The 27,514-nt window shown below is 45.1% G+C and overlaps 1 protein-coding gene and 1 non-coding gene across 3 annotated transcripts in view; both read left to right on the plus strand.

Annotated features, from left to right (window-relative positions):
• The first annotated feature begins 1,186 nt into the window (after positions 1-1,186).
• DENND4A (DENN domain containing 4A) overlaps positions 1,187-27,514 on the plus strand; it is a 93,129-nt gene continuing 66,801 nt past the window's right edge. For both annotated transcript variants that reach the window (XM_060259906.1, XM_060259907.1), the window contains exons 1-8: positions 1,187-1,515; positions 3,433-3,682; positions 10,966-11,035; positions 17,560-17,729; positions 19,744-19,985; positions 24,495-24,561; positions 26,561-26,619; positions 27,012-27,156. In XM_060259906.1, coding sequence (XP_060115889.1) covers positions 1,208-1,515; positions 3,433-3,682; positions 10,966-11,035; positions 17,560-17,729; positions 19,744-19,985; positions 24,495-24,561; positions 26,561-26,619; positions 27,012-27,156 — 1,311 coding nt within the window. In that variant the 5' untranslated portion in view covers positions 1,187-1,207. The remainder of the gene's footprint in view (positions 1,516-3,432; positions 3,683-10,965; positions 11,036-17,559; positions 17,730-19,743; positions 19,986-24,494; positions 24,562-26,560; positions 26,620-27,011; positions 27,157-27,514) is intronic.
• TRNAT-AGU (transfer RNA threonine (anticodon AGU)) lies at positions 12,901-12,975 on the plus strand. The gene has a single exon. It is a non-coding gene; the product is annotated as a tRNA-Thr (tRNA).

The raw sequence follows: 27,514 nt of genomic DNA on the forward strand, positions 1-27,514 counted from the left end.
CATCCTTTACGCCGTTAAAGAGCAGACTGCTTATATAATGCACCGTGGCATAGGAGAAATGTCAGTCTTACATTTCATGGGCTCAAGCTGTTTGTGATGATTAAGGATAGGTTTTGGTTCGAATTAATTTTGTAATGCAGAAGATGCCGGCCCTTTTAAAGCATCCAGTTTTTGAGAACTGATACCGTTGATTTCAAAGGTAACTCATTTCTGTTGGAAGAGGGTGAGCATGCTCTCTTCTTGTCTTGTCTCTAAACATGCTGGTTGCAGACCGACTGGTCCTTGTTTATAGTATTGATGAAGTTGGTATTCTGAGATGTCTGTTTGACTTTCGATTTCATGATAAAAGGTGAGAATAATGTGTTTTACAGAGAACAGAACCGTGGCAAATTCACCACGAAAAATGTAATCTTTTGTGTATTCTTGATGCTCCTTCTTTCAAAGAGACATGCCCAGTGTTCTCTCTAAGCTGGAGAGCCAGTTTGGTGTAGTGGTTAAGTGCGTGGACTCTTATCTGGGAGAACCGGGTTTGATTCCCCACTCCTCCACTTGCAGCTGCTGGAATGGCCTTGGATCAGCCAGAGCTCTCTTATCTGGGAGAACCGGGTTTGATTCCCCACTCCTCCACTTGCACCTGCTGGAATGGCCTTGGGTCAGCCAGAGCTCTCTCATCTGGGAGAACCGGGTTTGATTCCCCACTCCTCCACTTGCAGCTGCTGGCATGGCCTTGGGTCAGCCATAGCTCTGGCAGAGGTTGTCCTTGAAAGGGCAGCTGTTGTGAGAGCCCTCTCCAGCCCCACCCACCTCACAGGGTGTCTGTTGTGGGGGAGGAAGGTAAAGGAGATTGTGAGCCGCTCTGAGACTCTTCAGAGTGGAGGGCGGGATATAAATCCAATATCTTCTTCTTCTTCTAAGCTGAGTTAGCGTGAGCTAGCTCACAGATTTTTTAGCCTCCAGCTGACATTTTTGTCCTAGCTCAGAAAAAATGACCCCAGAGCACAATAATTTGCGCAGTAGCTCACAACTTTAATGCCAGTCGCTCACAAGTTTGATACCAGTAGCTCACAAAGTAGAATTTTTGCTCACAAGACTCTGCAGCTTAGAGGGAACATTGGACACGCCCATATACTAACTGGTAAAACATACTACGTTTGATTACTTATATTGTTCTTCATTCCTTGCCAGCTAGAGCTTTCTGGGATGGAAGATGGAAGACAAAGGGGCTCGTGTTGCTGACTATTTTGTCGTGGCAGGATTGACGGATATTTCCAAACCGCTGGAGGAAGAAATCCACTTCAACGACGCTTGTCATAAACTTGCAAAACCAAAAGAGCCCATCACAGATGTGGCGGTAGTGATTAAATCTCTTGGGGAGGAGGTACCCCATGGATACAAATGCATAGATGTTACTCCATCAGGTCTATCGGCGGATCTCAACAATGGCAGTCTTGTGGGTCCACAAATATACCTTTGCTACAGGAGGGGAAGAGACAAGCCCCCGCTAACTGATCTGGGGTGAGTAATTTTTGTTGTATTCCAAATGGTGCAAGTAGTGAGTAGAGTTCCCAAATTCTGATTTTAAGAAAATACACATTTGCTCAATAGTCCCAGGGATGGATTCAGAGAGTAGCCCAGCAGATTGGGTTCAAATTCCTGAAGAAATTGGGCTAGTCTAGAACAGAGGCAAGGTGGAGTTTGCTGGGTTATAGGCAGAGCCTGGAAGAATCTGGAGTTTTCTTTGTTTTTCAGACACCAGCAGAAGTACTTTCAGTCTTTCCTTATAATCTTAATGTCTTTCTAAATACTTTTGTTGGGGTTGTGGAGTGGTATGGCATAGCTCCATCTCAGAAGCGAAGCAAGGGTCAGTGTTTGTGTACCGAGTCCGTTTCAAAGTGCTGGTATTTACCTTTAAAGCCTATATGGCCGAGGACCTATCTACGGGACCGCCTTTCCCCACATGTTCCCCAGAGAGCACTGCATTCGAGAATCAAAATCTGTTGTTCATCCACAGAACAAGGGAGGCCAGATTAGGCTCTACATGGGCGGGGCCTTCTCAGTGGCAGCACCAATGCTATGGAATGCTCTCCCTGATGCTATAAGAGCCCTCTCCCAATTCCACAGGGCTTGTAAAACTGAGCTGTTTAAACAGGCCTATAGTAATTAGTGGGAGAAGGCTGCCGATTTTTACGCTGCTGAGCAATTACCGCTAGAAAGGACCACCAACAGATAAATAGAAGATCTAATATAATCTGATCCACTTCTGCTTTAAGATTGTGTTTAGCACCTAATATCGTGTCTTAAATTGTTAATTGTTTATGTTTTTATGGTTTTATATCTGTAATTGAGATCGTTGGTTTTATTATGACTGTTAGCCGCCCTGAGTCCACTTTTAGAATGGGCAGGATATAAATTGAAGGCAAATAAATAAATACTTGAACACACCAAGGAACAGTCTGCAGAGGAAGGCACTGGCCAACCACCTCTGCTTCTCACTTGCCGTGGAAGCCCCTTGCTGGAGTCACCATAAGTCTTGGATGGGAGACCACCAAGGAAGACTTTTCAGAGGAAGGCAATGGCCAACCACCTCTGCTTCTCACTTGCCCTGAAAGCCCCTTGCTGGGGCTTCCATAAGGCTTGGATGGGAGACCACCAAGGAAGACTCTGCAGAGGAAGGCAATGACCAACCACCTCTGCTTCTCACTTGCCCTGAAAGCCCCTTGCTGGGGCTTCCATAAGTCTTGGATGGGAGACCACCAAGGAAGACTCTGCAGAGGAAGGCAATGGCCAACCACCTCTGCTTCTCACTTGCCCTGAAAGCCCCTTGCTGGGGCTTCCATAAGGCTTGGATGGGAGACCACCAAGGAAGACTCTGCAGAGGAAGGCAATGACCAACCACCTCTGCTTCTCACTTGCCCTGAAAGCCCCTTGCTGGGGCTTCCATAAGGCTTGGATGGGAGACCACCAAGGAAGACTCTGCAGAGGAAGGCAATGGCCAACCACCTCTGCTTCTCACTTGCCGTGGAAGCCCTTTGCTGGGGTCACCATAAGTGTTGAATGGGAGACCATCAAGGAAGACTCTGTGGAGGAAGGCAATGGCCAACCACCTCTCCTTCTCACTCGCCTTGAAAGCCCCTTGCTGGGGCTTCCATAAGTCTTGGATGGGAGACCACCAAGGAAGACTCTGCAGAGGAAGGCAATGACCAACCACCTCTGCTTCTCGCTTGCCCTGAAAGCCCCTTGCTGGGGTCACCGTAAGTCTTGGATGAGAGACCTCCAAGGAAGACTCTGCAGAAGAAGGCAATGGCCAACCACCTCTGCTTCTCACTTGCCTTGAAAGCCCCTTGTTGGGGTCACAATAAGTCAGTTGTGACTTGACACTTTGTACATGCACAAATACTTAATTTATGCTTTTGGGATTTGTCTCCCATTTAGGGTTTTATACGATGGGAAAGAGCGATTAAAGCAGGGCTGTGAAATCATTCAGACTACGCCATACGGCCGCCCTGCAATTATCAGTGGTGGAGCCTCATCCCAAAAAGTACACATTACATATCGGAGGGCCTTGGAGAATATGACCCCGAATACTCTGGCTGTAACGGATATATGCATAATTGTCCCGAGCAAGGGAGAAACCCCACCACACACATTCTGCAAGGTTGACAAGAATCTCAACAACAGTATGGTAAGGTGACTTATGGTTTTGTAGAAGATACTATTCAGGGGATGTGTAATATTTGTAATAGAATTAATTACATTCTCTTGATGAGGGCACAGAGCACATGCCAGTTTGTCTTTCGTGGCTCTACTTTAGTGTGTTTCTCATGGACAGTTGTCAACCCGTATTCTGTCACTGAGCTTTCTCCTGTGTTCTATGCTGTGTAGCTATGTGGAACACAGTGTAGCCTTTGCTATGTGGAACACAGTATAAATGTGATCCAGGCGGCATATTCTGAATTCATTTCTGCAGTCCTACTGTGATAGCATTAAAAATAATAAAATGTTTATTTGTTTTGCTTTGTCCAACTAAGGGTGAGCTAATTCAGCACTCTGTTTCCAGCAGAGACAAGTTAGATTCCTCTGGAAGTTCACAAACAAGGCCTGATGTTATGCGTTCAAATGTGTCTAAGTGCTATTCTGACGTTCATTACTGGTTTTGGTTTTTTAGCCCAGTGGACACAGGCTGGCAGTTGCTAGGCCCTGGCCTGTGATACTTTCAATCTGCTAAGGGACATTTCCATGATATTGCATGCTGATTCGCTGCCCGCTTTTCTATATTTAGGACAGCTCGCCATTCCATCCTACTGTCTGATGAAGTGTGCTTAGAGCGCACGAAAGCTTACGTTCGGAATTAAAACTTTGTTGGTCTTGACTCTGCCGTGTGTCTAAGTGAATCAGCAGTTTTGTTGCATTGCATTTCACTTAAGAGCTGGTCGTGCTGTGAAACTGCTGTTCTGTGGTATCTGCTAGTTTTACTTGGTATGTTTGTTACAGAATAGAATATGCCTAGTTATGGACTTGCCCTGATGTGGATGCTCCAGGCTGGCCCAGTCTCATCATATCCTGGAAGCTAAGCATGGTTGGCTCTTGTTACCATGGCCTTTTTTTGTAGCAGGAACTCCTTTGCCTATGAGGCCACACGCCCCTGATGTAGCCAATCCTCCTGGAGCTTACAGTAGGCCCTGTACGAAGAGCCTTGTAAGCTCTTGGAGGATTGGCTGCATCAGGGGTGTGTGGCCTAATATGCAAAGGAGCCCCTGCTAGAATTCTGTCTCTGGACCCTGTACTAAGAGCCCTGTAAGCTCTTGGAGGGTTGGCTCCATCAGGGGTGTGTGGCCTAATATGCAAAGGAGCCCCTGCTAGAATTCTATCTCTGGACCCTGTACTAAGAGCCCTGTAAGCTCTTGGAGGGTTGGCTCCATCAGGGGTGTGTGGCCTAATATGCAAAGGAGCCCCTGCTAGAATTCTGTCTCTGGACCCTGTACTAAGAGCCCTGTAAGCTCTTGGAGGGTTGGCTCCATCAGGGGTGTGTGGCCTAATATGCAAAGGAGCCCCTGCTAGAATTCTGTCTCTGGACCCTGTACTAAGAGCCCTGTAAGCTCTTGGAGGGTTGGCTCCATCAGGGGTGTGTGGCCTAATATGCAAAGGAGCCCCTGCTAGAATTCTATCTCTGGACCCTGTACTAAGAGCCCTGTAAGCTCTTGGAGGGTTGGCTCCATCAGGGGTGTGTGGCCTAATATGCAAAGGAGCCCCTGCTAGAATTCTGTCTCTGGACCCTGTACTAAGAGCCCTGTAAGCTCTTGGAGGGTTGGCTCCATCAGGGGTGTGTGGCCTAATATGCAAAGGAGCCCCTGCTAGAATTCTGTCTCTGGACCCTGTACTAAGAGCCCTGTAAGCTCTTGGAGGGTTGGCTCCATCAGGGGTGTGTGGCCTAATATGCAAAGGAGCCCCTGCTAGAATTCTGTCTCTGGACCCTGTACTAAGAGCCCTGTAAGCTCTTGGAGGGTTGGCTCCATCAGGGGTGTGTGGCCTAATATGCAAAGGAGCCCCTGCTAGAATTCTGTCTCTGGACCCTGTACTAAGAGCCCTGTAAGCTCTTGGAGGGTTGGCTCCATCAGGGGTGTGTGGCCTAATATGCAAAGGAGCCCCTGCTAGAATTCTGTCTCTGGACCCTGTACTAAGAGCCCTGTAAGCTCTTGGAGGGTTGGCTCCATCAGGGGTGTGTGGCCTAATATGCAAAGGAGCCCCTGCTAGAATTCTATCTCTGGACCCTGTACTAAGAGCCCTGTAAGCTCTTGGAGGGTTGGCTCCATCAGGGGTGTGTGGCCTAATATGCAAAGGAGCCCCTGCTAGAATTCTATCTCTGGACCCTGTACTAAGAGCCCTGTAAGCTCTTGGAGGGTTGGCTCCATCAGGGTTGTGTGGCCTAATATGCAAAGGAGCTCCTGCTAGAATTCTATCTCTGGACCCTGTACTAAGAGCCCTGTAAGCTCTTGGAGGGATGGCTGCATCAGGGGTGTGTGGCCTAATATGCAAAGGAGCCCCTGCTAGAATTCTATCTCTGGACCCTGTACTAAGAGCCCTGTAAGCTCTTGGAGGGTTGGCTCCATCAGGGGTGTGTGGCCTAATATGCAAAGGAGCCCCTGCTAGAATTCTATCTCTGGACCCTGTACTAAGAGCCCTGTAAGCTCTTGGAGGATTGGCTGCATCAGGGGTGTGTGGCCTAATATGCAAAGGCGTTCCTGCTACAACCCCCCCCCCCCCCCAAACCCTGCTTGTTAGTACTTGGTTAGGATGCTACTAACAAAACCCATGGTTGCTACACAGAGGCAGGCAATGGCAGATCACCTCTGTTCATCTCTAGCCTTGAAAACCTTACCTGTTCGCTGTAAGTTAGCTGCACTTAATGGAACATTCCACCACCAGTTGTGAGCACAAGCCTGGTGCGTGAGTCTTATTGAGCTGCCCTGTTTTCTTCAAGCCCTGACCTGGATAACCCAGGCTAGCTTGATTTTATCAGATCTCAGAAGCTAAGCGGGGTCAACCCTCACTAGTATTTGGATGGGAGACCTCCAGGGAATACCAGGGTCATGACACGGAGGCAGGCCATGGCAAACCATCTCTGAACATCTCTTGCCTTGAAAACACTACGGGGTCACCATAAGTCAGCGGTGACTTGATGACAAAAACCAACCAATTTTCTTCAGCATTTGATAATTGGAGGTATACTTCATATGAACATGGAGCGGAGGTTTTTCATGCCTACTTGCCTGGACCCTTTTGGTTGGAGATGCCGGGGACTGAACCAAGCAGATGCTCTACCACTGACCCACCGTCCCTCCCCTTGGAAGGCCAAAAAGCAAGCCTATCTGCTTCTCATCCGTCTAATGCAGAAATGGAACCCTCTTAGTTTTTTAGGAATTTTCTGACTCAGGGGAAGGGGACCGGGGTCAGATTCCCCCTCTTCCAAAGGCCAGGAGTGTGTAAACTTTACGGTTGTCCACAGTCACCTAGCTTCCAGATAACTTCAGAGTACCAGCCAGAAAATTTGCTGATTGGTTGCCAGGATGCAGTAGCTCAGCTCTAAGAACTCTTAATTAATGGAGTGGCACCAAAGAGGTACAATTATCACAGTTAGTTCTGGTATAAAATTGAACTGCTTGTCGTTCTATTTCCCAATGCAAAAGACTTCACCAGAGAGACCCCAGGCCCATACGTAATAATAACCGATGGCAATTTTTGGCTGGGTACTAGAAATTCAAGTTTTGTGTGATGCTCATCTTTTTCTGGTTCTATGGGAAGCTGTGAAAACTTCCAGACCCTGTATTCATATGTCCTCTGGCTAGAAATTCCTAACCGCAAGAAGGTTTCATGCTGTCTCCAGCACAAAAGGCTGGGATGTTAAAGGTGTGGAACTGATTAGAACGTGATTCAGGGGCTTTTGAGTTGTTGCCTATGAAACCTGTTCTCAGTAAGGCTTAGAATGCATGTTACCCTAGCCTGTTTTATCATATTGCATGATTCTGAGTGATAAAATGTGGTTTAGGTCACTTCTCCAAAAAGCAAAAATAGCAGTGAATTTGTACGGTGTGAGTGTGTGTGTGTGAGAGAGAGAACGAGAGCTCACAGAGGAGAATCGTAACAGAGAAGAGGCAAGATTCTGATGACGAAAAGCAGACTATAGTCCAACAGCCTTTTTTAAATGTCTTCTAAAACAATGAGCATAATGTAACCTAAAACAGTGCATCAGTATCTTGCAAACACAAACTGGGTGATTACAAAAGGAAGTACAAAATGATCAAAGCTACATGTCTTCTAGCATATATCTAGACTTTGACCCTCTTAAGTATAAGATTATTATAATAGATACCTAGAACCTTATATCTTCATCAAGCACATAGCTGTTTGCAAGTATCCAGATTTGTAACGCATGAAAAGTATGGTAGAATCTGTTTTTCCGATGTGATGGTATTTCCTTGATAAATATCAGCATACTCTTTAGCGTTTCAAAAGGCTTATGTTCACATTCAGCAGTAAACTGGCTGTTTTTGATAGAACAACTTCAAAAGGTTTCTATTTTTACCATCCATAAGTATTTCATAGCATTGCTGTTTACTAGGTATCGTAGCATAACTTTGAAGAAAACCTTCCACGTTCTATAGATTCCCAGCTTTCATCGTTTGAAAAGAGACATTTAAGAATTTCTGCGTTGGATCTGTCCGTTTTCTAGTACATTCTGTGCTAGATGATACAGATATGTCGACAAGAAGAAATCTGTAAAGTATGACTGATCTGATCTATTCTTGTCCATTTCCACTGGACCACTGTAGGTCCCTATAGAACAACAACAACAAAAACCTCATTAAAGACAAACATCTTTTCTACGTTACTTTTTCAAGGTTTCATTATCTTAACACCAGAGATTGTTGCCCCTTCAATTGCTTGTTAACAGTTTTGTCGTAGCCATTAGAAATATTGATTTCCCTTCAAAATCTAAGATACTGCCTTTTTTACTGCTGTGTGCTGCAGCTGGTGAAGTACAGTAACCATTCCCTTTTCCCATTCCAAAGATACCTCTGTTCTGTAGACACTTGCTAATTGTGCCAGAAATGAACGGAACACTGTAAATTTCTGTATACCAGGATCTGTTGCCAGTGACAGAGCGGAGTTAGTATTGTTCAGAATTGCAAAATTATGTATTTCTGTTAAAAATGACTCATTGAGTAAAAAAAAAATTAGAGGCTAAGAGACTCTATTACAGTTATGAAAGACTTAAAAATCAGCAGGAATCAAGTGAAAGGGCTAACCCAGGAAAATTGGTGGTTGCCCTACAAGTCAAGTTCTTTTTCTCTGACACATAGAAGTACTTATGTGATTCATTGCCATGGCTACGCTGACACGGAATGCGACTGTGTATAGCTTGTCCTTTCTAGCTTGCCTGTGTCTGCTGTGTGGAGTAGTGTGTCAAACTAGAATCTGGGGGACTCTAGTTTGAATACCTGCTCTACCATGGAAGGTTGTTACACGGCTTGGGGCCAGTCACACACTCTCGTCTAAGGTTGCCAGCCTCCAGGTGGGTGACTGGAGAAAACCCCAGGGTTCCGTGACGACCAGCCTCCAAAGAAACAAATGTAGAACAATAAGCAAAAGTATAATATATTCAAACACTCGTACAAAACAGTTTCAACGGTCTTGCTCCATGCTATGCTGTTAATTTACACGGAGGTTGTATATTGTGTGGCAGTACGTTTAAGAAGCACCGCTAAACATTCACACCTGTGGTTGAGTATTTAGATAGGATAAGTATTAGGGCACAGTGCAAGACTTTTGAAACTGTCACTCGGATGTGTGCAAATAGGTGGAATCTTGCCGTGCTCTGAATTATTATAGTTGAAAGGTATGTGTAATCACAGGTGGTGTATGATTTAATTCATTTTAGAATGTGATTGTAGTATATTAGCTTTGCTATTTTTCACACAGCTAGCCAAAGCTTCGAGAGAAATGAGGGAACATAAAGTACTAATTCGTCACTGTACTGTGGTGCTGTGTCAAAAGATCCATTTGGAACTGGAATACTACCTGGTTTTCTCAGGAGACATGCTGGACCAAGGATTCATTTGGAACTGAAGGTCTATTTGCTGATTCTCGAAAGGACATTGATTTGGATTTAAATATATTATTATAGTCCTTCCTTTTGCACTTACTATTGGTGTTACTATTACTATTAGGGAGGGATGGTGGCTCAGTGGCAGAGCATCTGCTTGGTAAGCAGAAGGTCCCAGGTTCAATCCCCGGCATCTCCAACTAAAAAGAGTCCAGGCAAGTAGGCATGAAAAACCTCCGCTTGAGACCCTGGAGAGCCATGAATGGGGCTGTGGCTCAGTGGTAGAGCATCTGCTTGGTAAGCAGGAGGTCCCAGGTTCAATCCCCAGCATCTCCAACTAAAAAGGGTCCAGGCAAATAGGTGTGAAAAACCTCAGCTTGAGACCCTGGAGAGCCGCTGCCAGTCTGAGTAGACAGTACTGACTTCGATGGACTGAGGGTTCATTCAGTAGAAGGCAGCTTCATATGTTCTGTACATCAGGGTATGTTTATAGTGTGGTTTGTATGAGAGTATTTGACTATATTATACTTTTGCTTCTTGTTCTACATTTGTTTCTTTGGAGGCTGGTGGTCACGGAACCCTGGGGTTTTTTCCAGTCACTCTCTGCCGTGATTCTCTATCGGGTTGCCAGCCTCCAGGTGTGGCCTGGAGATCTCCTGCTTTTACAGCTGACAGAGATCAGCTCCCCTGGAGAAAATTAGTAGGGAACTCTATCAGGCTTTGGTGTAGATGATAAAGGAAACAAAACATCGAAAACCCTGGGAATCTGGCTATTGTGATTGTGATTCATGTATTTACTAATGGTTTATTGATATCAGAGGTTAGAAGATATATCACTTTAAATATTATATATTACACACTTTGGATTGCTTTTCGGTGTTTCTGTTCCCCTGGAGAAAATTGCTGCTTTGAAGGGTGAACTCTATGTGGAGGAGTGGTGGCTCAGTGGTAGAGCATCTGCTTGGTAAGCAGAAGGTCCCAGGTTCAATCCCCGGCATCTCCAACTAAAAAGGCAAGTAGGCAAGAAAAACCTCAGCTTGAGACTCTGGAGAGCTGCTGCCAGTCTGAGTAGACATATGTTCATGCTGAAGCCATTTCCCAAACCCCACCCTCTCCTGGATCCATCCCCAAAGTCTCCAGGTATTTTCAAACCCAGACTTGGCAACCCTCCAAGTCTCATCTTAACCCACCTCCTAGAGTGGTTGTTGTAAAGATAAAATGGAAGGAGGGAAAATGATGTTGTAAGCTACTTTGGGTTCCTGTTGGGGCTAAAAGCAGAGTATAAATATAAAATCATTTCGTCCCTCTGCCTTGTAACGTTGCTCTTTGGATCTGTCTGTTAACACCATTCCTGCCTTTTGCAGTGGGGCTCAGCGGTCTTCTTGTGCTATAAGAAATCTGTGGCAAAAACAAACACCATATCATATAAAGCAGGTAAGTAATCTACAGCTTTATTTTTAAATAGAGTGTGGTGTAGTGGTTGAGAGTGTCAGCCTGGTATCTGGGGGATCCAAGATCAACTCCCAGCTCAGGCTAGGAAGTTCACTGGGTGACCTTGAGCCAATCATGTTCGCTCATCCTAACGTGCCTCGCGAGGTTATTGTGAGGGGAGGAACTGGAGGAGAGGAGAATGATGTAAACCAGGGGTGTCAAACATGCAGTTCAGGGGCCCAATCAGGCCCCCGGAGGACTCCAATCAGGCCCCCGAGCAACTGGCTGTCATCTGCTTCCTTCTTCCTATATCTTGCTTCCTTCTGCATCACAGCTTGCTTTGCAAGACTTGCTCAATTGCACAGGAGCTTCAGAGCAAAACCTCCATTTTCTCCATTGGCTGAGGCTCCTCCCTTGGGGAGGAAGGGGGAAGGAATAGCCTACTTTGCCAGGCTCCCCCTATTGCAGAGCAGAGCTACCGAGCCAAGATTCTCTTCTATTGGCTGAGGCTCCTTCCCCTCACCCCTGTCCCCTGGGGAAGGAAGGAAAGAGCCAGAGCTTCCTTTGCCCACCTCCCTGGATCCCATGGGAGAAGTACAAAGAGAGCACCTTTAAGACCAATGAGTGCTAACGTTTTAAGCACGTTTTGAGTTTTTAAAATATATATATTTGTGTTTGTGTTCTTTATAAAATGTATAACTCTGCTACCTAATCTTAAATAGGTATGCGCATGGCCCGACCAAACGTGGCTCAACCCAACTCAACAGGGCTGGCCCAACAAGGTCTCATTTATGTCAGATCTGGCCCTCAAAACCAATGAGTTCAACACCTCTGATAAACTGCCTTGGCTCCCCATTGGGAATAAAGGCAGCTTACACGTGATGTAGAGAAAAATAAGTAAATCAAAATAAATTTATTAGAAAAGTAACCATATGCTTCATTTAAACATTTTTTTTAACATGAAAGCTTATGTCAAATATGCATTTGCATCCATCCCTCAAGGATAAGTTTATGCAGTACCAAAGAGACCAAAAACGTTGAGAGGCTTTAGTTTGTTGTATCCAGGACACAACAAAATGTCAGAGGGTTAGTTTGGAGCTGTTCTGCTTGAGGAGCAATCCTACCCTCACTGCCCCTCACCCAACAAACTATCTTTCTGCCTTAGTCTGATTCTGAACAGGGGTGGGAAACATCAGGGAAGGGACAGTAGCTCAGTGGTAGAGCATCTGCTTGGTAAGCAGAAGGTCCCAGGTTCAGTCCCCGGCATCTCCAACTAAAAAGGGTCCAGGCAAGTAGGCGTGAAAAACCTCCGCTTGAGACCCTGGAGAGCCGCTGCCAGTCTGAGTAGACAAGACTGACTTTGATGGACCGAGGGTCTGATTCAGTAGAAGGCAACTTCATATGTTCATATGTCCATAAAACTCAAGATGCCCAGAACAGCCTTTGAGGAGGGATGGTGACTCAGCAGTTGAGCATCTGCTTAGTAAGCAGAAGGTCCCAGGTTCAGTCCCCGGCATCTCCAACTAAAAAGGGTCCAGGCAAGTAGGTATGAAAAACCTCAGCTTGAGACCCTGGAGAGCCGCTGCCAGTCTGAGTAGACAAGACTGACTTTGATGGACCGAGGGTCTGATTCAGTAGAAGGCAACTTCATTTTTTATTTATTTATTTATTTATCTGGGATTTATATCCCGCCCTTCCCATCGAGTGGCTCAGGGCGGCTTACAACATATATAAACCAACATAAAAATATAAAATTACACTTTAAAATTAACATTTCATAATATATAATTAAAATCAAACATTTGTTATAACTATACTTCATATGTTCATATGTCCATAAAACTTAAGATGCCCAGAACAGCCTTTGAGGAGGGATGGTGGCTCAGCGGTTGAGCATCTGCTTAGTAAGCAGAAGGTCCCAGGTTCAATCCCTGGCATCTCCAAAAAAAGGGTCCAGGCAAATAGGCATGAAAAACCTCAGCTTGAGACCCTGGAGAGCCGCTGCCAGTCTGAGTAGACAAGATTGACTTTGATGGATCGAGGGGGGTCTGATTCAGTAGAACGCAGCTTCATATGTTCATGTGTAGGCCACATCCCCTGACATCACCATTCTTTAGGGGAGAGACAGTGGCTCAGTGGTAGAGCATCTGCTTGGTAAGCAGAAGGTCCCAGGTTCAATCCCCGGCATCTCCAACTAAAAAGGGTCCAGGCAAATAGGCATGAAAAACCTCAGCTTGAGACCCTGGAGAGCCGCTGCCAGTCTGAGTAGACAATACTGACTTTGATGGACCGAGGGTCTGATTCAGTATAAGGCAGCTTCATTTGTTCATATGCTCTGGCTTTGGATGCAGAACTGAGCAGGGTGGAGGAAGACAGGGACTGCCTCCGTGTGCTTGCTGTCACTGCACTTCCCCACTGTGCCCCGTTCCTCTTAGTCATATCAGCACCACAAGCATCTTACTAAGCAGTTCTCCCTCCCATCCTTAGCAATGGATTCATGGCGCCACTGTTAAATATTAAAAGGCTGGAAGGGGGAGAAAACTTAAGCGAAGCTCCTCTTCTGCCACCCCCGGTTGGCTGTGGGCTGAGTGTCCACCTGGATGCTCACCTGCAGGTACCCGGTAGTTTCCTAGTTTCTCCTTTTAGTTGGAGCTAAGTTTCTTGGGGGAGGGGAGTGTTGCTCTGGCTACAAGGGGAAAGCCCCAGGAACTGCGCATGTGGTACTCTGAGTGAGCTTGGCATCCTGTGGAAGCACTGCTCCCCCAACCTGCGCTTGGAGACAGAATGCAAGGGAGAATGCTCTCTAGGGAAGGCGCAGCAGATTCTGGTAAGAACATAAGAGAAGCCATGTTGGATCAGGCCAATGGCCCATCCAGTCCAACATTCTGCGTCACATAAGGACATAAGAGAAGCCATGTTGGATCAGGCCAATGGCCCATCCAGTCCAACACTCTGTGTCACATAAGAACATAAGAGAAGCCCTGTTGGATCAGGCCAATGGCCCCTCCAGTCCAACACTCTGTGTCACGTAAGGACATAAGAGAAGCCATGTTGGATCAGGCCAATGGCCCCTCCAGTCCAACACTCTGTGTCACATAAGGACATAAGAGAAGGCATGTTGGATCAGGCTAGTGGCCCATCCAGTCCAACACTCTGTGTCACGTAAGGACATAAGAGAAGGCATGTTGGATCAGGCCAGTGGACCATCCAGTCCAACACTCTATGTCACACAGTGGCCAAAAAAACCAAGTGCCATCAGGAGGTCCACCAGTGGAGCTAGAAGCCCTCCCACTGTGCCCCCCCCCCCAAGCACCAAGAATTCAGAGCATCACTGCCCCAGACAGAGAGTTCCATCAATACCCTGTGGCTAATAGTCAGTGATGGACTTCTGCTTCATATGCTTATCCAATCCCCTCTTGAAGTTGTCTATGCTTATAGCCGCCGCCACCTCCTGTGGCGGTGAATTCCACATGTTAATCACCCTTTGGGTGAAGAAGGACTCCCTTTTATCCGTTCTAACCGGACTGCCCAGCAATTTCATTGAGTGCCCATGAGTTCTCGTATTGTGAGAAAGGGAGAAAAGGACTTCTTTCTCTACTTTCTCCATCCCGCGCATAATCTTGTAAACCTCTCTCATGTCACCCCGCAGTCGACGTTTCTCCAAGCAAAAGAGCCGCAAGCGTTTTAACCTTAAATCTTTCTTCATAGGGAAAGTGTTCCAACCCTTTAATCATTCTAGTTGACTTTTTCTGCACTTTTCCCAATGCTAAAATATCTTTTTTTTTGAGATGCGGTGACCAGAATTGTAGTGGTTATTGGCATGCCATATGTATATCACAGCTGTATGCAGATAAAAATCTGAGTCCAGGACACTCAGATAAAGACAGCCGAGTATTGAAGCTCATTTTCCTTTTTATTGGAACTTGCCTGGACAAGCCCAGTCGAAAGGAACACAGCAGTACTTGAGTATTTACTGTACACGGTCTATTGAATTTGATGTTACTAGTAAAATTTGATGTTACTAGAACTCGATGCAATTTCTCAGGGGCTGTAAAACAGAGATGTTCCGCCTGGCCTGTGGTCAAGGCGGCCAAGATCCAGCTATACCAGCTCTCCCTCTCCAGCCTTGCGTTACTGTTGCTGCTTTTCTTCTATTTGCCCAGTATTTGGTTTTATCTGTGGGCACACATGCTGAAGGTTCTGAGGGCCAGTTTAGTGTAGCGGTTAAGTGTGAGGACTCTTATCTGGGAGAACCGGGTTTGATTGCCCACTCCTCCGCTTGCACCTGCTGGAATGGCCTTGGGTCAGCCATAGCTCTCTTATCTGGGAGAACTGGGTTGGATTCCCCCCTCCTCCACTTGCAGCTGCTGGAATGGCCTTGGGTCAGCCAGAGCTCTCTTATCTGGGAGAACTGGGTTGGATTCCCCCCTCCTCCACTTGCAGCTGCTGGAGTGGCCTTGGGTCAGCCAGAGCTCTCTTATCTGGGAGAACCGGGTTTGATTCCCCACTCCTCCACTTGCAGCTGCTGGAATGGCCTTGGGTCAGCCATAGCTCTCTTATCTGGGAGAACCGGGTTGGATTCCCCACTCCTCCACTTGCAGCTGCTGGAATGACCTTGGGTTAGCCATAGCTCTTGTAGGAGTTGTCCTTGAAAGGCCAACTTCTGTGAAAGCTCTCTCAGCCCCACCTACTTCACAGGGTGTCTGTTGTGGGGGGAGAAGATGTAGGAGATTGTAAGCCGCTCTGAGTCTCTGATTCAGAGAGAAGGGCGGGGTGTAAATCTGCAATTCTTCTTCTTCTTTGGGAATACTTGTTAACTTGTGTCTGACTGCCTTCTAGTACTATTTGATATTATAGGTTTTTAATATTGTAAAGATTGCATTTTAACTGTTTTAAATTTATTGTCCATACCTACTGTTGTAACCCACCCTGAACCCTGCAGTGGAGAGAAGGAAGGTCAAGTTAGAAATTTAATGAAATAAATACGTAAGAACAGGATTGCTTTGATTGCCAGAGGTAAGAAACCGGTGGGAACAGCAACCACAATCAGTGACAAAACTATTGTGGTGCGGTTGCCAGAGTGTTGGACCTAGACCAGCAAAAGCTGGTTTAAAAACCACCACAATAACAAGCTCCTAGAGGAGTTCTTACTCTTAGGCATGCCGGTATCTGCCAGTTTAGTAAGCAGGATAAAACCTCATGTCTTCTGAGTACTTTGAAGGAAAGGAAATGCACAAATATCTGTTAAATTTGTTTTGAGTAGGTGGATTGGTGGAATTTGAGAGGCTGTGTGTGGCAGCCCATGAAATGTGGGTGGCCGGATTTGTCTGATCCTGCCTTCCTTGTCTGTGTCAAGGCCCCGCTCGTTCACAGCCTTGTGCAGAGTTCACAGATGAGCAAACTCTTATTCCAGAAGCCTTCTTAATAAGAAGTCTACAGCTTTTTCTCTGTTTCCCCCTCTTTTGAATTTCACTTTTGGCTTACACTTGGCCTCGTAGGTCTCACTGTCTCTGCAAGAGCTCATTTTTATTGTCCTGGTTGCAGAGCTGTGAAACAGGTCACGGCACAAATGCTGTAATTTTTTAAATATGTCATGCTGGTGTTATAAGGACAAACAATGGAACAAAGCTTATTCTACATATGGCATGTTTTGCTTATTTGTAGCATTTAACGTCCCGGAGGGCTCTCACGTCGGCTTACAGATAGTAATTTGAAAACCCCGTGTACAATAAAAGAGTTAAAACAGAAATAAGAAACTAAACAATCCAACTGGTAAAAAAAATTTGCCAAAAAGAACAGTCCAAAAGAACAGGGGGAAAAGTTGGTGTTTATTTTTATACTCTCCTGCTATGCTTAGCCCTTAAAAAGATACTCCGCACATAGAATCATAGAGTTGGAAGGGACCTCCAGAGTCATCTAATCAAACACCCCCTCCCCCCCCGCACAATTAATAAGGGTCAGAATTAGTGGGACCTATTTAAAACGATCTCTAAGAAAATATTGTATCAGGAAGCAGAGGAGGTATGTAGACAGTCTAACAGCTGACCAACTATCCTGACCTTTGGATTTTCCTTATTTGCTCTGCTTTGAACTGAAATTTTAAATTTCAGTTGTGATACTAATTTGGAAGGATTTTAATCTTTGTTGGCTGTTTGTGTTGTATCTGTCTAAGCACTTGGGAAGACTGCATTGGGTGCTAGTGTTGAATTAAAAGCTAGTGTTGTGTTATATGTGCCGTGAAGTAAACTTTAAAGAGCATGTTTAAGTAGAACAGATGTGAAATGTTTAGATGGGCTCACGCTGTAGTAACTTGCTCAGGATTGCACTGTGTAAGAATAATAACAATCATAGAGTTGGAAGAGACCCTGCAGGCCACCTAGTCCAACCCTGGCTCAATTCTGTTTTGTTGGATGCTTATTAATAGGCCCGTGTATTCCTAAAATGTTCCAGTTTGCAGAGTAGTTTATTTATCTGATCCCAGAAATCCTAGACTTTAAGTAATGTCATGAACAAATTGCTTTCTCTAGGTTTACTCTGTAGATATCCAGAAGACGATTACGATTCATTCCCCTTACCGGTATCGGTACCACTTTTTTGTCTCCCCATGGGGGCAACAATCGAATGCTGGCCAGCTGATAGCAAGTATCCCCTCCCTGTTTTTTCTACATTTGTACTGACTGGAGCTTCGGCTGAAAAGGTATGAATAAAATTGCAGCTAAGTAGAATTTTCAGGTACAGCGTGTGCTTTCGTGTTTCTGGTTTTGTCCAGTTACTCAGAAAAGTTCTTGCGATGACTTCATGTAGCTTAAAAATCTAGACATAAACTGGCTTTAACAGTCATGCCCGCTCCCTGGGAAAACGTGGGAAGCTTTGAAGGTAGGGTTGCCAAGTCCAATTCAAGAAATATCTGGGGACTTTGGGGATGGAGCCAGGAGACTTTGGGGGTGGAGCCAGGAGACATTAGGAGTGGAGCCAAGATCAAGGCTGTGACAAGCATAATTGAACTCCAAAGGGAGTTCTGGCCATCACATTTAAAGGGACGGCACACTTCCATAGGAAATAATGGATAGGGGCACCTTCTTTTGGGGCTCATAGAATTGGACCCCCTAGTCCAATCTTTTTGAAACTTGGGGGGTATTTTGGGGAGAGGCACTAGATGCTATACTGAAAATTTGGTGTCTCTACCCCAAAAACAGGCCCCCCCCAGAGCCCCAGATACCCGCAGATCAATTCTCCATGATTTTCTATGGGAATAAATCTCCCTAGGTAATAACAGAGTTCCCAGCAGACATTTCCCTCCCCTCCCCCTCTTTCTGATGACCCTGAAGCGGGGGGAGGGCCTCCAAACCGGGGGATCCCCTGCCCCCGCCTGGGATTGGCAACCCTATTTGAAGGGGACCAGCGATCTTTAACAGAGACTTCCCTTTGCCTTGGGCAACTGCATTTGCAGGCTGCAGTCAGCTCCACAGGAGAGAAGAAGGCACATACAAGTGCTGTGCCTGTTTTTCCTCCTCTTCCATGAAGCTGGTTTTAGTTTAACAGGCATTGAAGAGGGAGGGATATGTGCTAAACATTCCCTTTCCCCAGTCTTCAAAGCCACTGTGTGGGGCTGCTAATGAACTTAAAAAAAAAAAAGAAGAAGACTCCTAATATGTGATCTCTGTTTTCGCATCTTGTTTGATCCGCACTTTAACAAGTATTAAAATGAAAATAAATGCAGAGATTGTGTGGATATACTGTCTGAGGACCTTGAATAATCACCAGCGTGTCAACATTTACCCTCTGAGTCTGAGTGTAATAAATTAGGTAGCTTTATATTGTCGCAGTGAAATCTTCTTGTGGTTTGGTGCTTTTGTGGTGAAGATAAAATATATTTGCACATACTAGTAAAACGTAACTGACACCTTCAGTATGTTTGCTTGTTGGCCAGAAGCTGTTTTAGTGCTGTTTACATTGAAATTGGCATATTTACTTTCCTGAATTGTTGAAGGTGTTTTATGATATTTACAAAGGGGGGAAGGGGACGCTTGCTAAGGGAAAGGAAATCTTTCTTCCCCGCCTTCCTTGCCTCTTGCTGTGTCCCCTTCTGACTGGTTGTGTGTTTTTTCTCCTTCCCACTGTATATTTCCCTCCCCCTTCATGGTGGGAAAAAGGGGATGGAGGGAAGGTTCTGACGCCTGCATTTGTTGCGACAAACTAGGATTGCGTGCTCTCATTTCACAAACTGACCGCAGTTAAAATAAACTCATAACTTTGAGTAATGTCTAAACCAGAGGTGTCCAAACTGTGGCTCGGGAGCCACATGTGGCTCTTTCACACATATTGTGTGGCTCTCAAAGCCCCCACGGCTTTGTCTGCTGGCTTGGAGAAGACATTTCTTTCTTTAAATCACTTCTCCAAGGCAAGCCAGCCAGCAGCTTGGAGAATGCATTTAAAGTTAAAGTTTCTTTCTTTCCACCTCTCTCCTTCCCTCCATCTATTTGTATGCCTCGTGGCTCTCAAATATCTGGCATTTATGTCTTGCGGCTCTCAAACTTCTGACATTTATTCTGTGTTTCTCTTACATTAAGCAAGTTTGGCCACCCCTGGTCTAAACCAAGCCTTTAAATCTCTTAAAGTGCCTTCCTTTGAACTTGAACACAACAGTGGAGGAAAGAATACCACAGAGGATATATTGCCCTCAGCTAAATCAAATGTATTTTCCTTTGCAGGTGTATGGTGCTGCTATTCAGTTCTACGAATCATATCCGGAAGAGAATCTGACGGAGAAGCAAAAATCTCAGCTGGGTTTAGCAACGACTCCTGACAGGAAATCTGCTAGTTCCAAAACAGTCCAGACTAACAAGTGCATTTGCCTTCTTTCTCACTGGCCTTTCTTTGATGCTTTCAAGAAGTTCCTCACCTTTTTGTACCGTTATTCCATTTCCGGTCCTCATGTTCTGCCTATTGAGAAGTGAGTTCTGTGACAGATCTTGCATTCTTTTATCCTTATTATGGTACGCTTTCATGACGTAAGGTGCCCAGTTGCCACAACCTCTGATGCATCTGAATGTGTTTGGGTTCCCTGCCTCCCATCACTGGCTCAGTTCAGACATCACATGAAACTGTGATTAAGACAGCTTTGCCTGTGGCTTTATGTAACATGCAGATTGATAAAATGTGGCTTCTAATCCAGAAATGGAAACTGTGATTTGAAGTGGGCTCACAAAATAAGCTTTGTTCCACTTTTAGAGGTTGGTGTGCTTAGACACCAAAATGCTGAGCAGATGGGAAATGAAAATAGAGGAGAATCTCCATGACATGGCTTGTTTAAACAATGGATTGCATCCTAACCTGTGATTAGTGGAAATCATTATTTGAGGGCTCGATGCCTCGCCTCACCTTGGAGAAACATGATAGAGGTTTACAAGATTATGCATGGGATGGAGAAAGCAGAGAAAGAAGTACTTTTCTCCCTTTCTCGCAATACAAGAACTCGTGGGCATTCGATGAAATTGCTGAGCAGTCAGGTTAGAACGGATTAAAGGAAGTACTTCTTCACCCAAAGGGTGATTAACATGTGGAATTCACTGCCACAGGAGGTGGTGGCAGCTATAAGCATAGCCAGCTTCAAGAGGGGGTTAGATAAAAATATGGAGCAGAGGTCCATCATTGGCTATTAGCCACAGTGTGTATATATATGTGTATATATATATAATTTTTTTGGCCACTTTGTGACACAGAGTGTTGGACTGGATGGGCCATTGGCCTGATCCAACATGGCTTCTCTTATGTTCTTATGGGACACAGTGTGTTGGACTGGATGGGCCATTGGCCTGATCCAACATGGCTTCTCTTATGTTCTTATGGGACACAGTGTGTTGGACTGGATGGGCCATTGGCCTGATCCAACATGGCTTCTCTTATGTCCTTAAGTTCTTGCAGACATATACTGGGAGTTTCCTGTTGAAACACAGACATTCAGGGGCCCAGATTGGCTCAGAGTTTCACAGAGTGCATCTGTCCATCTTCCCCCACACTTGCAGTTTTCCCAACTATATCAGCCTCTGAGCAACCTATCAGTGATGAAACCTGTTTAGAAGCCCATTAGTTCATGTACATTTCCCATCAGATCAAACAGTGGCTCTCTGGGGCCATTTCAGGTTGGGGAAACATGACATGGGAAGTTTGTACCCCTTTTTCTTCTGTCCCTGATCCAAAATAGGTCTCCACCTCATATAGAATCATAAAATCACAGAGTTGGAAGGGACCAAACAGGCCATCTTGTCCAACCCCACCCCCCTCACTCAGTGCAGGATCAGCCTATAGCATCCCTATAGAATCATAGAATCACAGAATTGGAAGGGACTATACAGGAACACAAGAGCCCCGTGGCGCAGAGTGGTAAAGCTGCAGTATTGCAGTCCTAAGCTCTGCTCACGACCTGAGTTCGATCCCCAGCAGAAGCTGGATTCAGGTAGCCGGCTCCAGGTTGACTCAGCCTTCCATCCTTCTGAGGTCGGTAAAATGAGTACCCAGCTTGCTGGGGGGAAAGTGTAGATGACTGGGGAAGGCAATGGCAAAGAAAGGAAAGTTCCCCTGTGCAAGCACCAGTCGTTTCCGACTCTGGGGTGACGTTGCTTTCATGTCGTGAAAACGTCGTGAAAGCAACATCACCCCAGAGTCAGAAACGACTGGTGTTTGCACAGGGGACTACCATTACGTTTTTATACAAGAATACATGAAGCTGTCTTATATTGAATCAGACTCTTGGTCTGTCGGAGTCAGTATTGCCTATGCAGGCTGGCAGTGGCTTTCCAGACGAGGTCTTTCACCACACCTACTGCTTGGTCCTTTGAACTGACTGAACCTGCTCAGGACTGAACCTGGGACCTTCTGCATGCCAAACAGATGTTCTACCACTGGACCATGGCCTCTCCCTATGTTTCAGCAGGGAACTCCTGGAGCATATCTGCTTGACAGGATGTGAGATGGATATGAGACAGACCTAAGAACAGTGCAGTGCATTTTTGGGTTGTGAGCTGAGCTTCTAAACCCTGATCCCTCTAGATCCTTTCAGTTGGTTTTCTGGTACCGGAGAAAGACTCAGCGGCTGCAAAATGGTTCCTCATTTTGTAAGTAATTGAGTGTCTGATGGTTCATGACATGTAACAGTAGCTTCCGGGAGACCAAGCATCATTTCCTTTTTTGCAAATTGGAAGAAAGCATGTGGGTTTCCCCCTTTGTTTCAAGTTATAGATGTGCCACAAATGGCCGGTATTCTCAGGTGTGGCAGGCAGTGTTCCCTCTAAGCTGAGTTAGCGTGAGCTAGCTCACAGATTTTTAGCCTCCAGCTCACACATTTTTGTCTTAGCTCGGGAAGGATGGCCCCAGAGCACACTGATTGATGCAGCAGCTCACAACTTTAATGCCAGCCGCTCACAAAGTAGAATCTTTGCTCACAAGACTCTGCGGCTTCGAGGGAACGTGGGGGGGCAGGCAGGCCTAGCAACCTCTGTTGCTTCCAGTTTGCTAGCTCCGCAGCAGTTTGTTCACCCTCCTTGTTCCCCTGTGAGTCATCAGCCAGCCACGCCGTTTTAGGAAACTCTGTATTGAGGCAGACAGGCACAATTCACTGGAGCCGGTCATTTGAAAAATCATTTATTTTATTCTCTTTAACCTGCTGTTGTAGTCTCCGGTTATGCTTGTCGTGGACTGAGAGCAAGACAAGCCCTTTCATCTCAGAGAAGGCTGAGGTTTGTGGGCGAATGTTTGTAGCAACAGGGACTCAAGCTGCCTTATACTGAATCAGGCCATTGGTCCATCTGGGTTTCAGTACTGTTTGTTTAGACTGGCAGAGGCTCTGCAGGATCTCAGGCAGAAGTCTTTCACATTGCCTCCTTCCGGATGCTTTTAACTGGAGGCGCTGGGGATTGAACCTGGGCCTTTCTGCAAGCCGAACAGATGCTCTGTCACTGAGCTATGGCCCTTCCCGTGTTAATGGCAGCCAGAAAGCATTCCCCTTAGCCATCCATATATATATGTGTGTGTGTGTGTACTTTTATCCCGCCCTCCCCTAACAGGCTCAGGGCAGTTCACAGCAGTTAAAAACAAGCAAAATTTTAAAACAAGATATACAGTGGAATCATTTCCATACATTTGACAATCACGACGTCCAAGATGCACATTGAAATTCTGATTATTCTGATGTTTCTGGTTTACATAAGAACATAAAAGAAGCCATGTTGGATCAGGCCAATGGCCCTTCCAGTCCAACACTCTGTGTCACACAGTGGCCCAAAAAAACCCCAAGTGCCATCAGGAGGTTCACAAGTGGAGCTAGAAGCCCTTCCACTTTGCCCCCCCCCCCAAAGCACCAAGAATACAAAGCATCACTGCCCCAGATAGTTCCAATAATATGCTGTGGCTAATAGCCACTGATGGACCTCTGCGCCAGATGTTTATCCAGTCCCCTCTTGAAGCTGTCTATGCTTGTAGCTGCCACCACCTACTGTGGCAGTGAATTCCATATGTTTCAGTTATTTCAATTCAGTGGGATTGCCGGTACTGTGGAATAATATCCACCTCCCCTTAACTATTGAAAGCAAGTTTAAACAATTTGGTCTTACAAGCCCATTTGCATCTTTGTTTTGGGAGGGAAGGGCAGATGCCAAGCATTGTAGCGTCAACATTAATTCGGAAATCTTTTTGTGTTTCATTTTCTTCATCTTTATCTGCACCACAATTTAAGTAGGTCTGTATGTACTAGAGATATACTAGGAGAATAAAACTTGCATTTATTTATGAGGTTTAAAAAGACTGACAGGTACCTGAGGAAGCGTGCCTGCACACAAAAGCTCATACCTTGAATTACAAAATCTATGTTGGTTTTAAAGGTGCCACTGGACTCAGATTTTGTCCTAAAGATTCCTACTTGTGAGACCTTGCTGTGGCCAGTGTTACCGAAGCAGCCCTTTTTAATGCATAAAGCTGGAAAGGGGGATAAAAAACCCAGGAGGTGGGGGCCAATATTCCCTCTAAGCTGCAGAGTCTTGTGAGAAATTTTTTTACTTTGTGAGCTGCTGGCATTAAAGTTGTGAGCTACTGCATAAATTAGTGTGCCCTGGGGTCATCCTTCCTGAGCTGAGACAAAACTGTGTGAGCTGGAGGCTAAAAATCTGTGAGCTAACTCAGCTTAGAGGCAACGCTGGTGGGGGGCAGTGTTTGGAGGGAAAGCCCCCTCGCCCAAGTGCTTGAAAGAAGACAAAGAGTCAGGGAGCCTCAAGGGGTCCCTGCTGGGAAGAGGGGTTTCCTTCCACAAAAGCAGCTTCTGCTTGGCTTTTGAGCAAGGCTGGACCTTCCTTGCCTACTTTGTGGGCTGGTTATACAAGTAAAGAGTGGGGGTGGCTGGGCAGACGCCATACTAACACGTTCAGTTTATTTGTGGTATATGAAGCTGAAATCGACATTTCCTCTTTTTCAGGCATATTTCTCATTTTATGCACAAAGTTCCTTTCCCATCCCCGCAGAGACCGAGAATTTTAGTCCAGGTAAGTGTTAATCCATCCTTGCTGATAACTTTGTTGATTTCTGAGGTGATCCACGCTTGCATGTCCGCATCTTGGATTACTGGGCACTTAATGACTCCATAGGAGAAGGTGCGAACTGACTCCCATCGAACGTCATTGTGCCTGAAGTGGAATGCAAGAGCAGTCAGTGATGGCTCATTTACGTACGAAATTTCCCATGATGCTGCAGCCGTCAAGTGAGGAAGGGTTTGTGAACCTGCCTGTAGATTTGGAGAATTTGCATCATGTAGTCTAGGGAAATAGCAGAGATTTCTTCATAAGGCACCACCTTATGTGGAACGTTGCCCTTTGAACTTTTGGGTGAATTTGTATTTGAATCACTTTTAAATTGATTCAGGTGGGTAGCTGTGTTGGTCTGCAGCAAGAGGACAGAGTTTGAGTCCAGTGGCACCTTTAAGACCAACGAAATTTAACTCTGGGTGTAAGCTTTCATGTGCACACATACCTTTAAGACCAACGAAGTTTAATTCGGGGTATAAGCTCTCGTGTGCATGTACATGGAAACTTATACCTAGAATTAAACTTTGTTGGTCTTAAGGGTGCTATTGGTCTCAAACTTTGTCCTCTTACCTTTTGATTGTTATTTGTTCTTTTTTGTATATTTCTTTTATGTACCTTATACTATGAATGTACTGTGAAAATAGTGAGAATTGACACTTCTATAATAATAATAATAATAATAATAACAAATTTTTATTTGTACCCCGCCCTCCCCCGCCGAGCAGGCTCAGGGCGGCTAACAACACAATGACCAATGGTACTTCTAGTGTATATATTACTCGAAGATATTTATTATTTGTGCCGCCCCGAGCCTGCTTTGGCAGGATACAAATCGAATGAAGGAATGAATAATTTTCAATCAGTGGGCTCAAGTCACACATTTCTTTTCACCTGAACGTTACACCCTTCTGAACGGCTATTTGTTTGAAGGGTTCCCTCCTTTCGTCTTTTGATTTTGTTATATGGACCTGTGATGCGGTTTCTTAGCTGCATCAGATCTCTGAAATTTCTGTGGGCCGTGCCTTGTGTGTTAAGATGTGCACACAGGGCCAAATGAAGCAATTTTGTTTCTTTTATTGGATTTACATCCCGCCCTCCCCACCGAAGCAGGCTCAGAGCGGCTCACAAGACATAACTTACAATAAAAAACATTTACATTAAAAGCATTAAATGCCAATTGCCCCACGTCTCAATTGCACCTGCGCATCCAAAAGGGGGGCTAATAGCTCCTGCCTCCCCCTTCATCCTGTGGCATTTCTCTAAGCCGAAGTGAGCCCCGCAGACTTTGAAAAAGCTGCTTCTTGGTTGCAGGGAAAGCTAATCGGATCTGGGGAACCAGGACCTACCTTTTTAAAAACCATATCATGTAATTGGGACCCTCAGTCAACCTTCATCGCATCCCTACAGGGCACGGCGATGCTTTCACGGTCATGGCTATTTGCTAAAGCGCTGACTCCTTTTCTTGGACGTCCTAGCATGCCTTCTCAAGGGCATCGCTGATGAAACCTTTGGGGAAGAGGATATCCGTGTTAAATTATTTAGCCAGTTAATTAGGATGTATAAGTAAACAGACCAGCGCTGGCATGAACTCCTTGAAGCTGTGGAGCTGGACTATGAATCCTGATGCGTGCACAGGATGTGTTGTTAACGGTGGGGCTGTCCGGTCTGTAGCAACTGTATTAACTTCGTGAAGCTAACAAACATTTGCTGAAATCTAGCAGTGCCTGCTTTACACATCAATACCCATTTGCCAAGTGCTTTGTGAAGTCTTTAGCCTTTCTAAATGCAGTAAATAATAGAGCATTTTCTGTGAATTAATAGCTATTTCCTATGCGTATCACTGCTAAATATGACTAGTTGCTGTAATATCAGATAAAAATTAACAAGCGCTTTCATAGATGTCAGGTGTCCATAACTTAAGGTACATGTTGAAAATCTCTTTTTCTTTTTTTGTCTTAAGTTATCACCTCACGACAGTTTGATCCTTAGTCAACCCATATCATCACCTCTACCACTGAGGCAAGTGAAAACATAATTATTATTTAATATTCATTAGCCGAGGGACGTGCAGCAATTTAAGAAAGTATTTGCTATAAGGGAACCAAAAAGAGGCAAACGTTGGGAATGAGAAAAACTATTTCCATTTGCACGATGAGGAGAAAAAATAAATTGTTTGCAATATAGTTTTCTCTATAAAGAATGGCAACTTTTACTAATATTGTCTTAATTTCCCTAGAGTTCATCATAATACTTTGTGTTCTTAAGTACATAGATACATATCTTTATTTAAGAGGACGGAGAACCAAAGACAAAATTGATTTGTTTTTACCTATTTTCAGCACCTTTTAATGCTAACGCTACTCAACAATCATTGCTAAGTTATTCATCTCTGGGCTTTTCTTCTTTGATAGCGGGGGAAAGTTTTCTACTCTTCTGCAGAATCTCGGACCTGAGAATGCAGTAAATCTCCTTGTATTTGCAGTGACGGAACATAAAATCCTTATCCATTCTTTACGGCCGTCTGTCCTAACAAGCGTAACAGAAGCACTAGTCTCTGTAAGTATTTTCCCCCTCCACCCCCAAAATTGGTTGCTGATAGACGGTCCAAAGCTCTAGGGACGAGAACACATTCTCAGGGTTTTCATTGTGAAGCTCCTGATATCCACAAGTGTAAAAACTTATTGATGGATTGATGTTTTTATGCACTGCATTCTCCGTTTTGAAGTTTATTAGGCTGTTTCCAACAATAGAAGATACAAGCATTATAATTCGTTATCAAATCCAGCACAAATAACATATTCAGAAAGTAGCTAGTAGCAGATAAATAATTAAAGCTCATTTTGTATATTAAATATCAGTAACAAAACAAACAGACGAACATCAGATAAATAATTAAAACTCAATTGTGCACAGT

The sequence above is a fragment of the Heteronotia binoei genome, chromosome 19 (genome assembly GCF_032191835.1).
Source record: "Heteronotia binoei isolate CCM8104 ecotype False Entrance Well chromosome 19, APGP_CSIRO_Hbin_v1, whole genome shotgun sequence".
Taxonomy (NCBI): domain Eukaryota; kingdom Metazoa; phylum Chordata; class Lepidosauria; order Squamata; family Gekkonidae; genus Heteronotia; species Heteronotia binoei.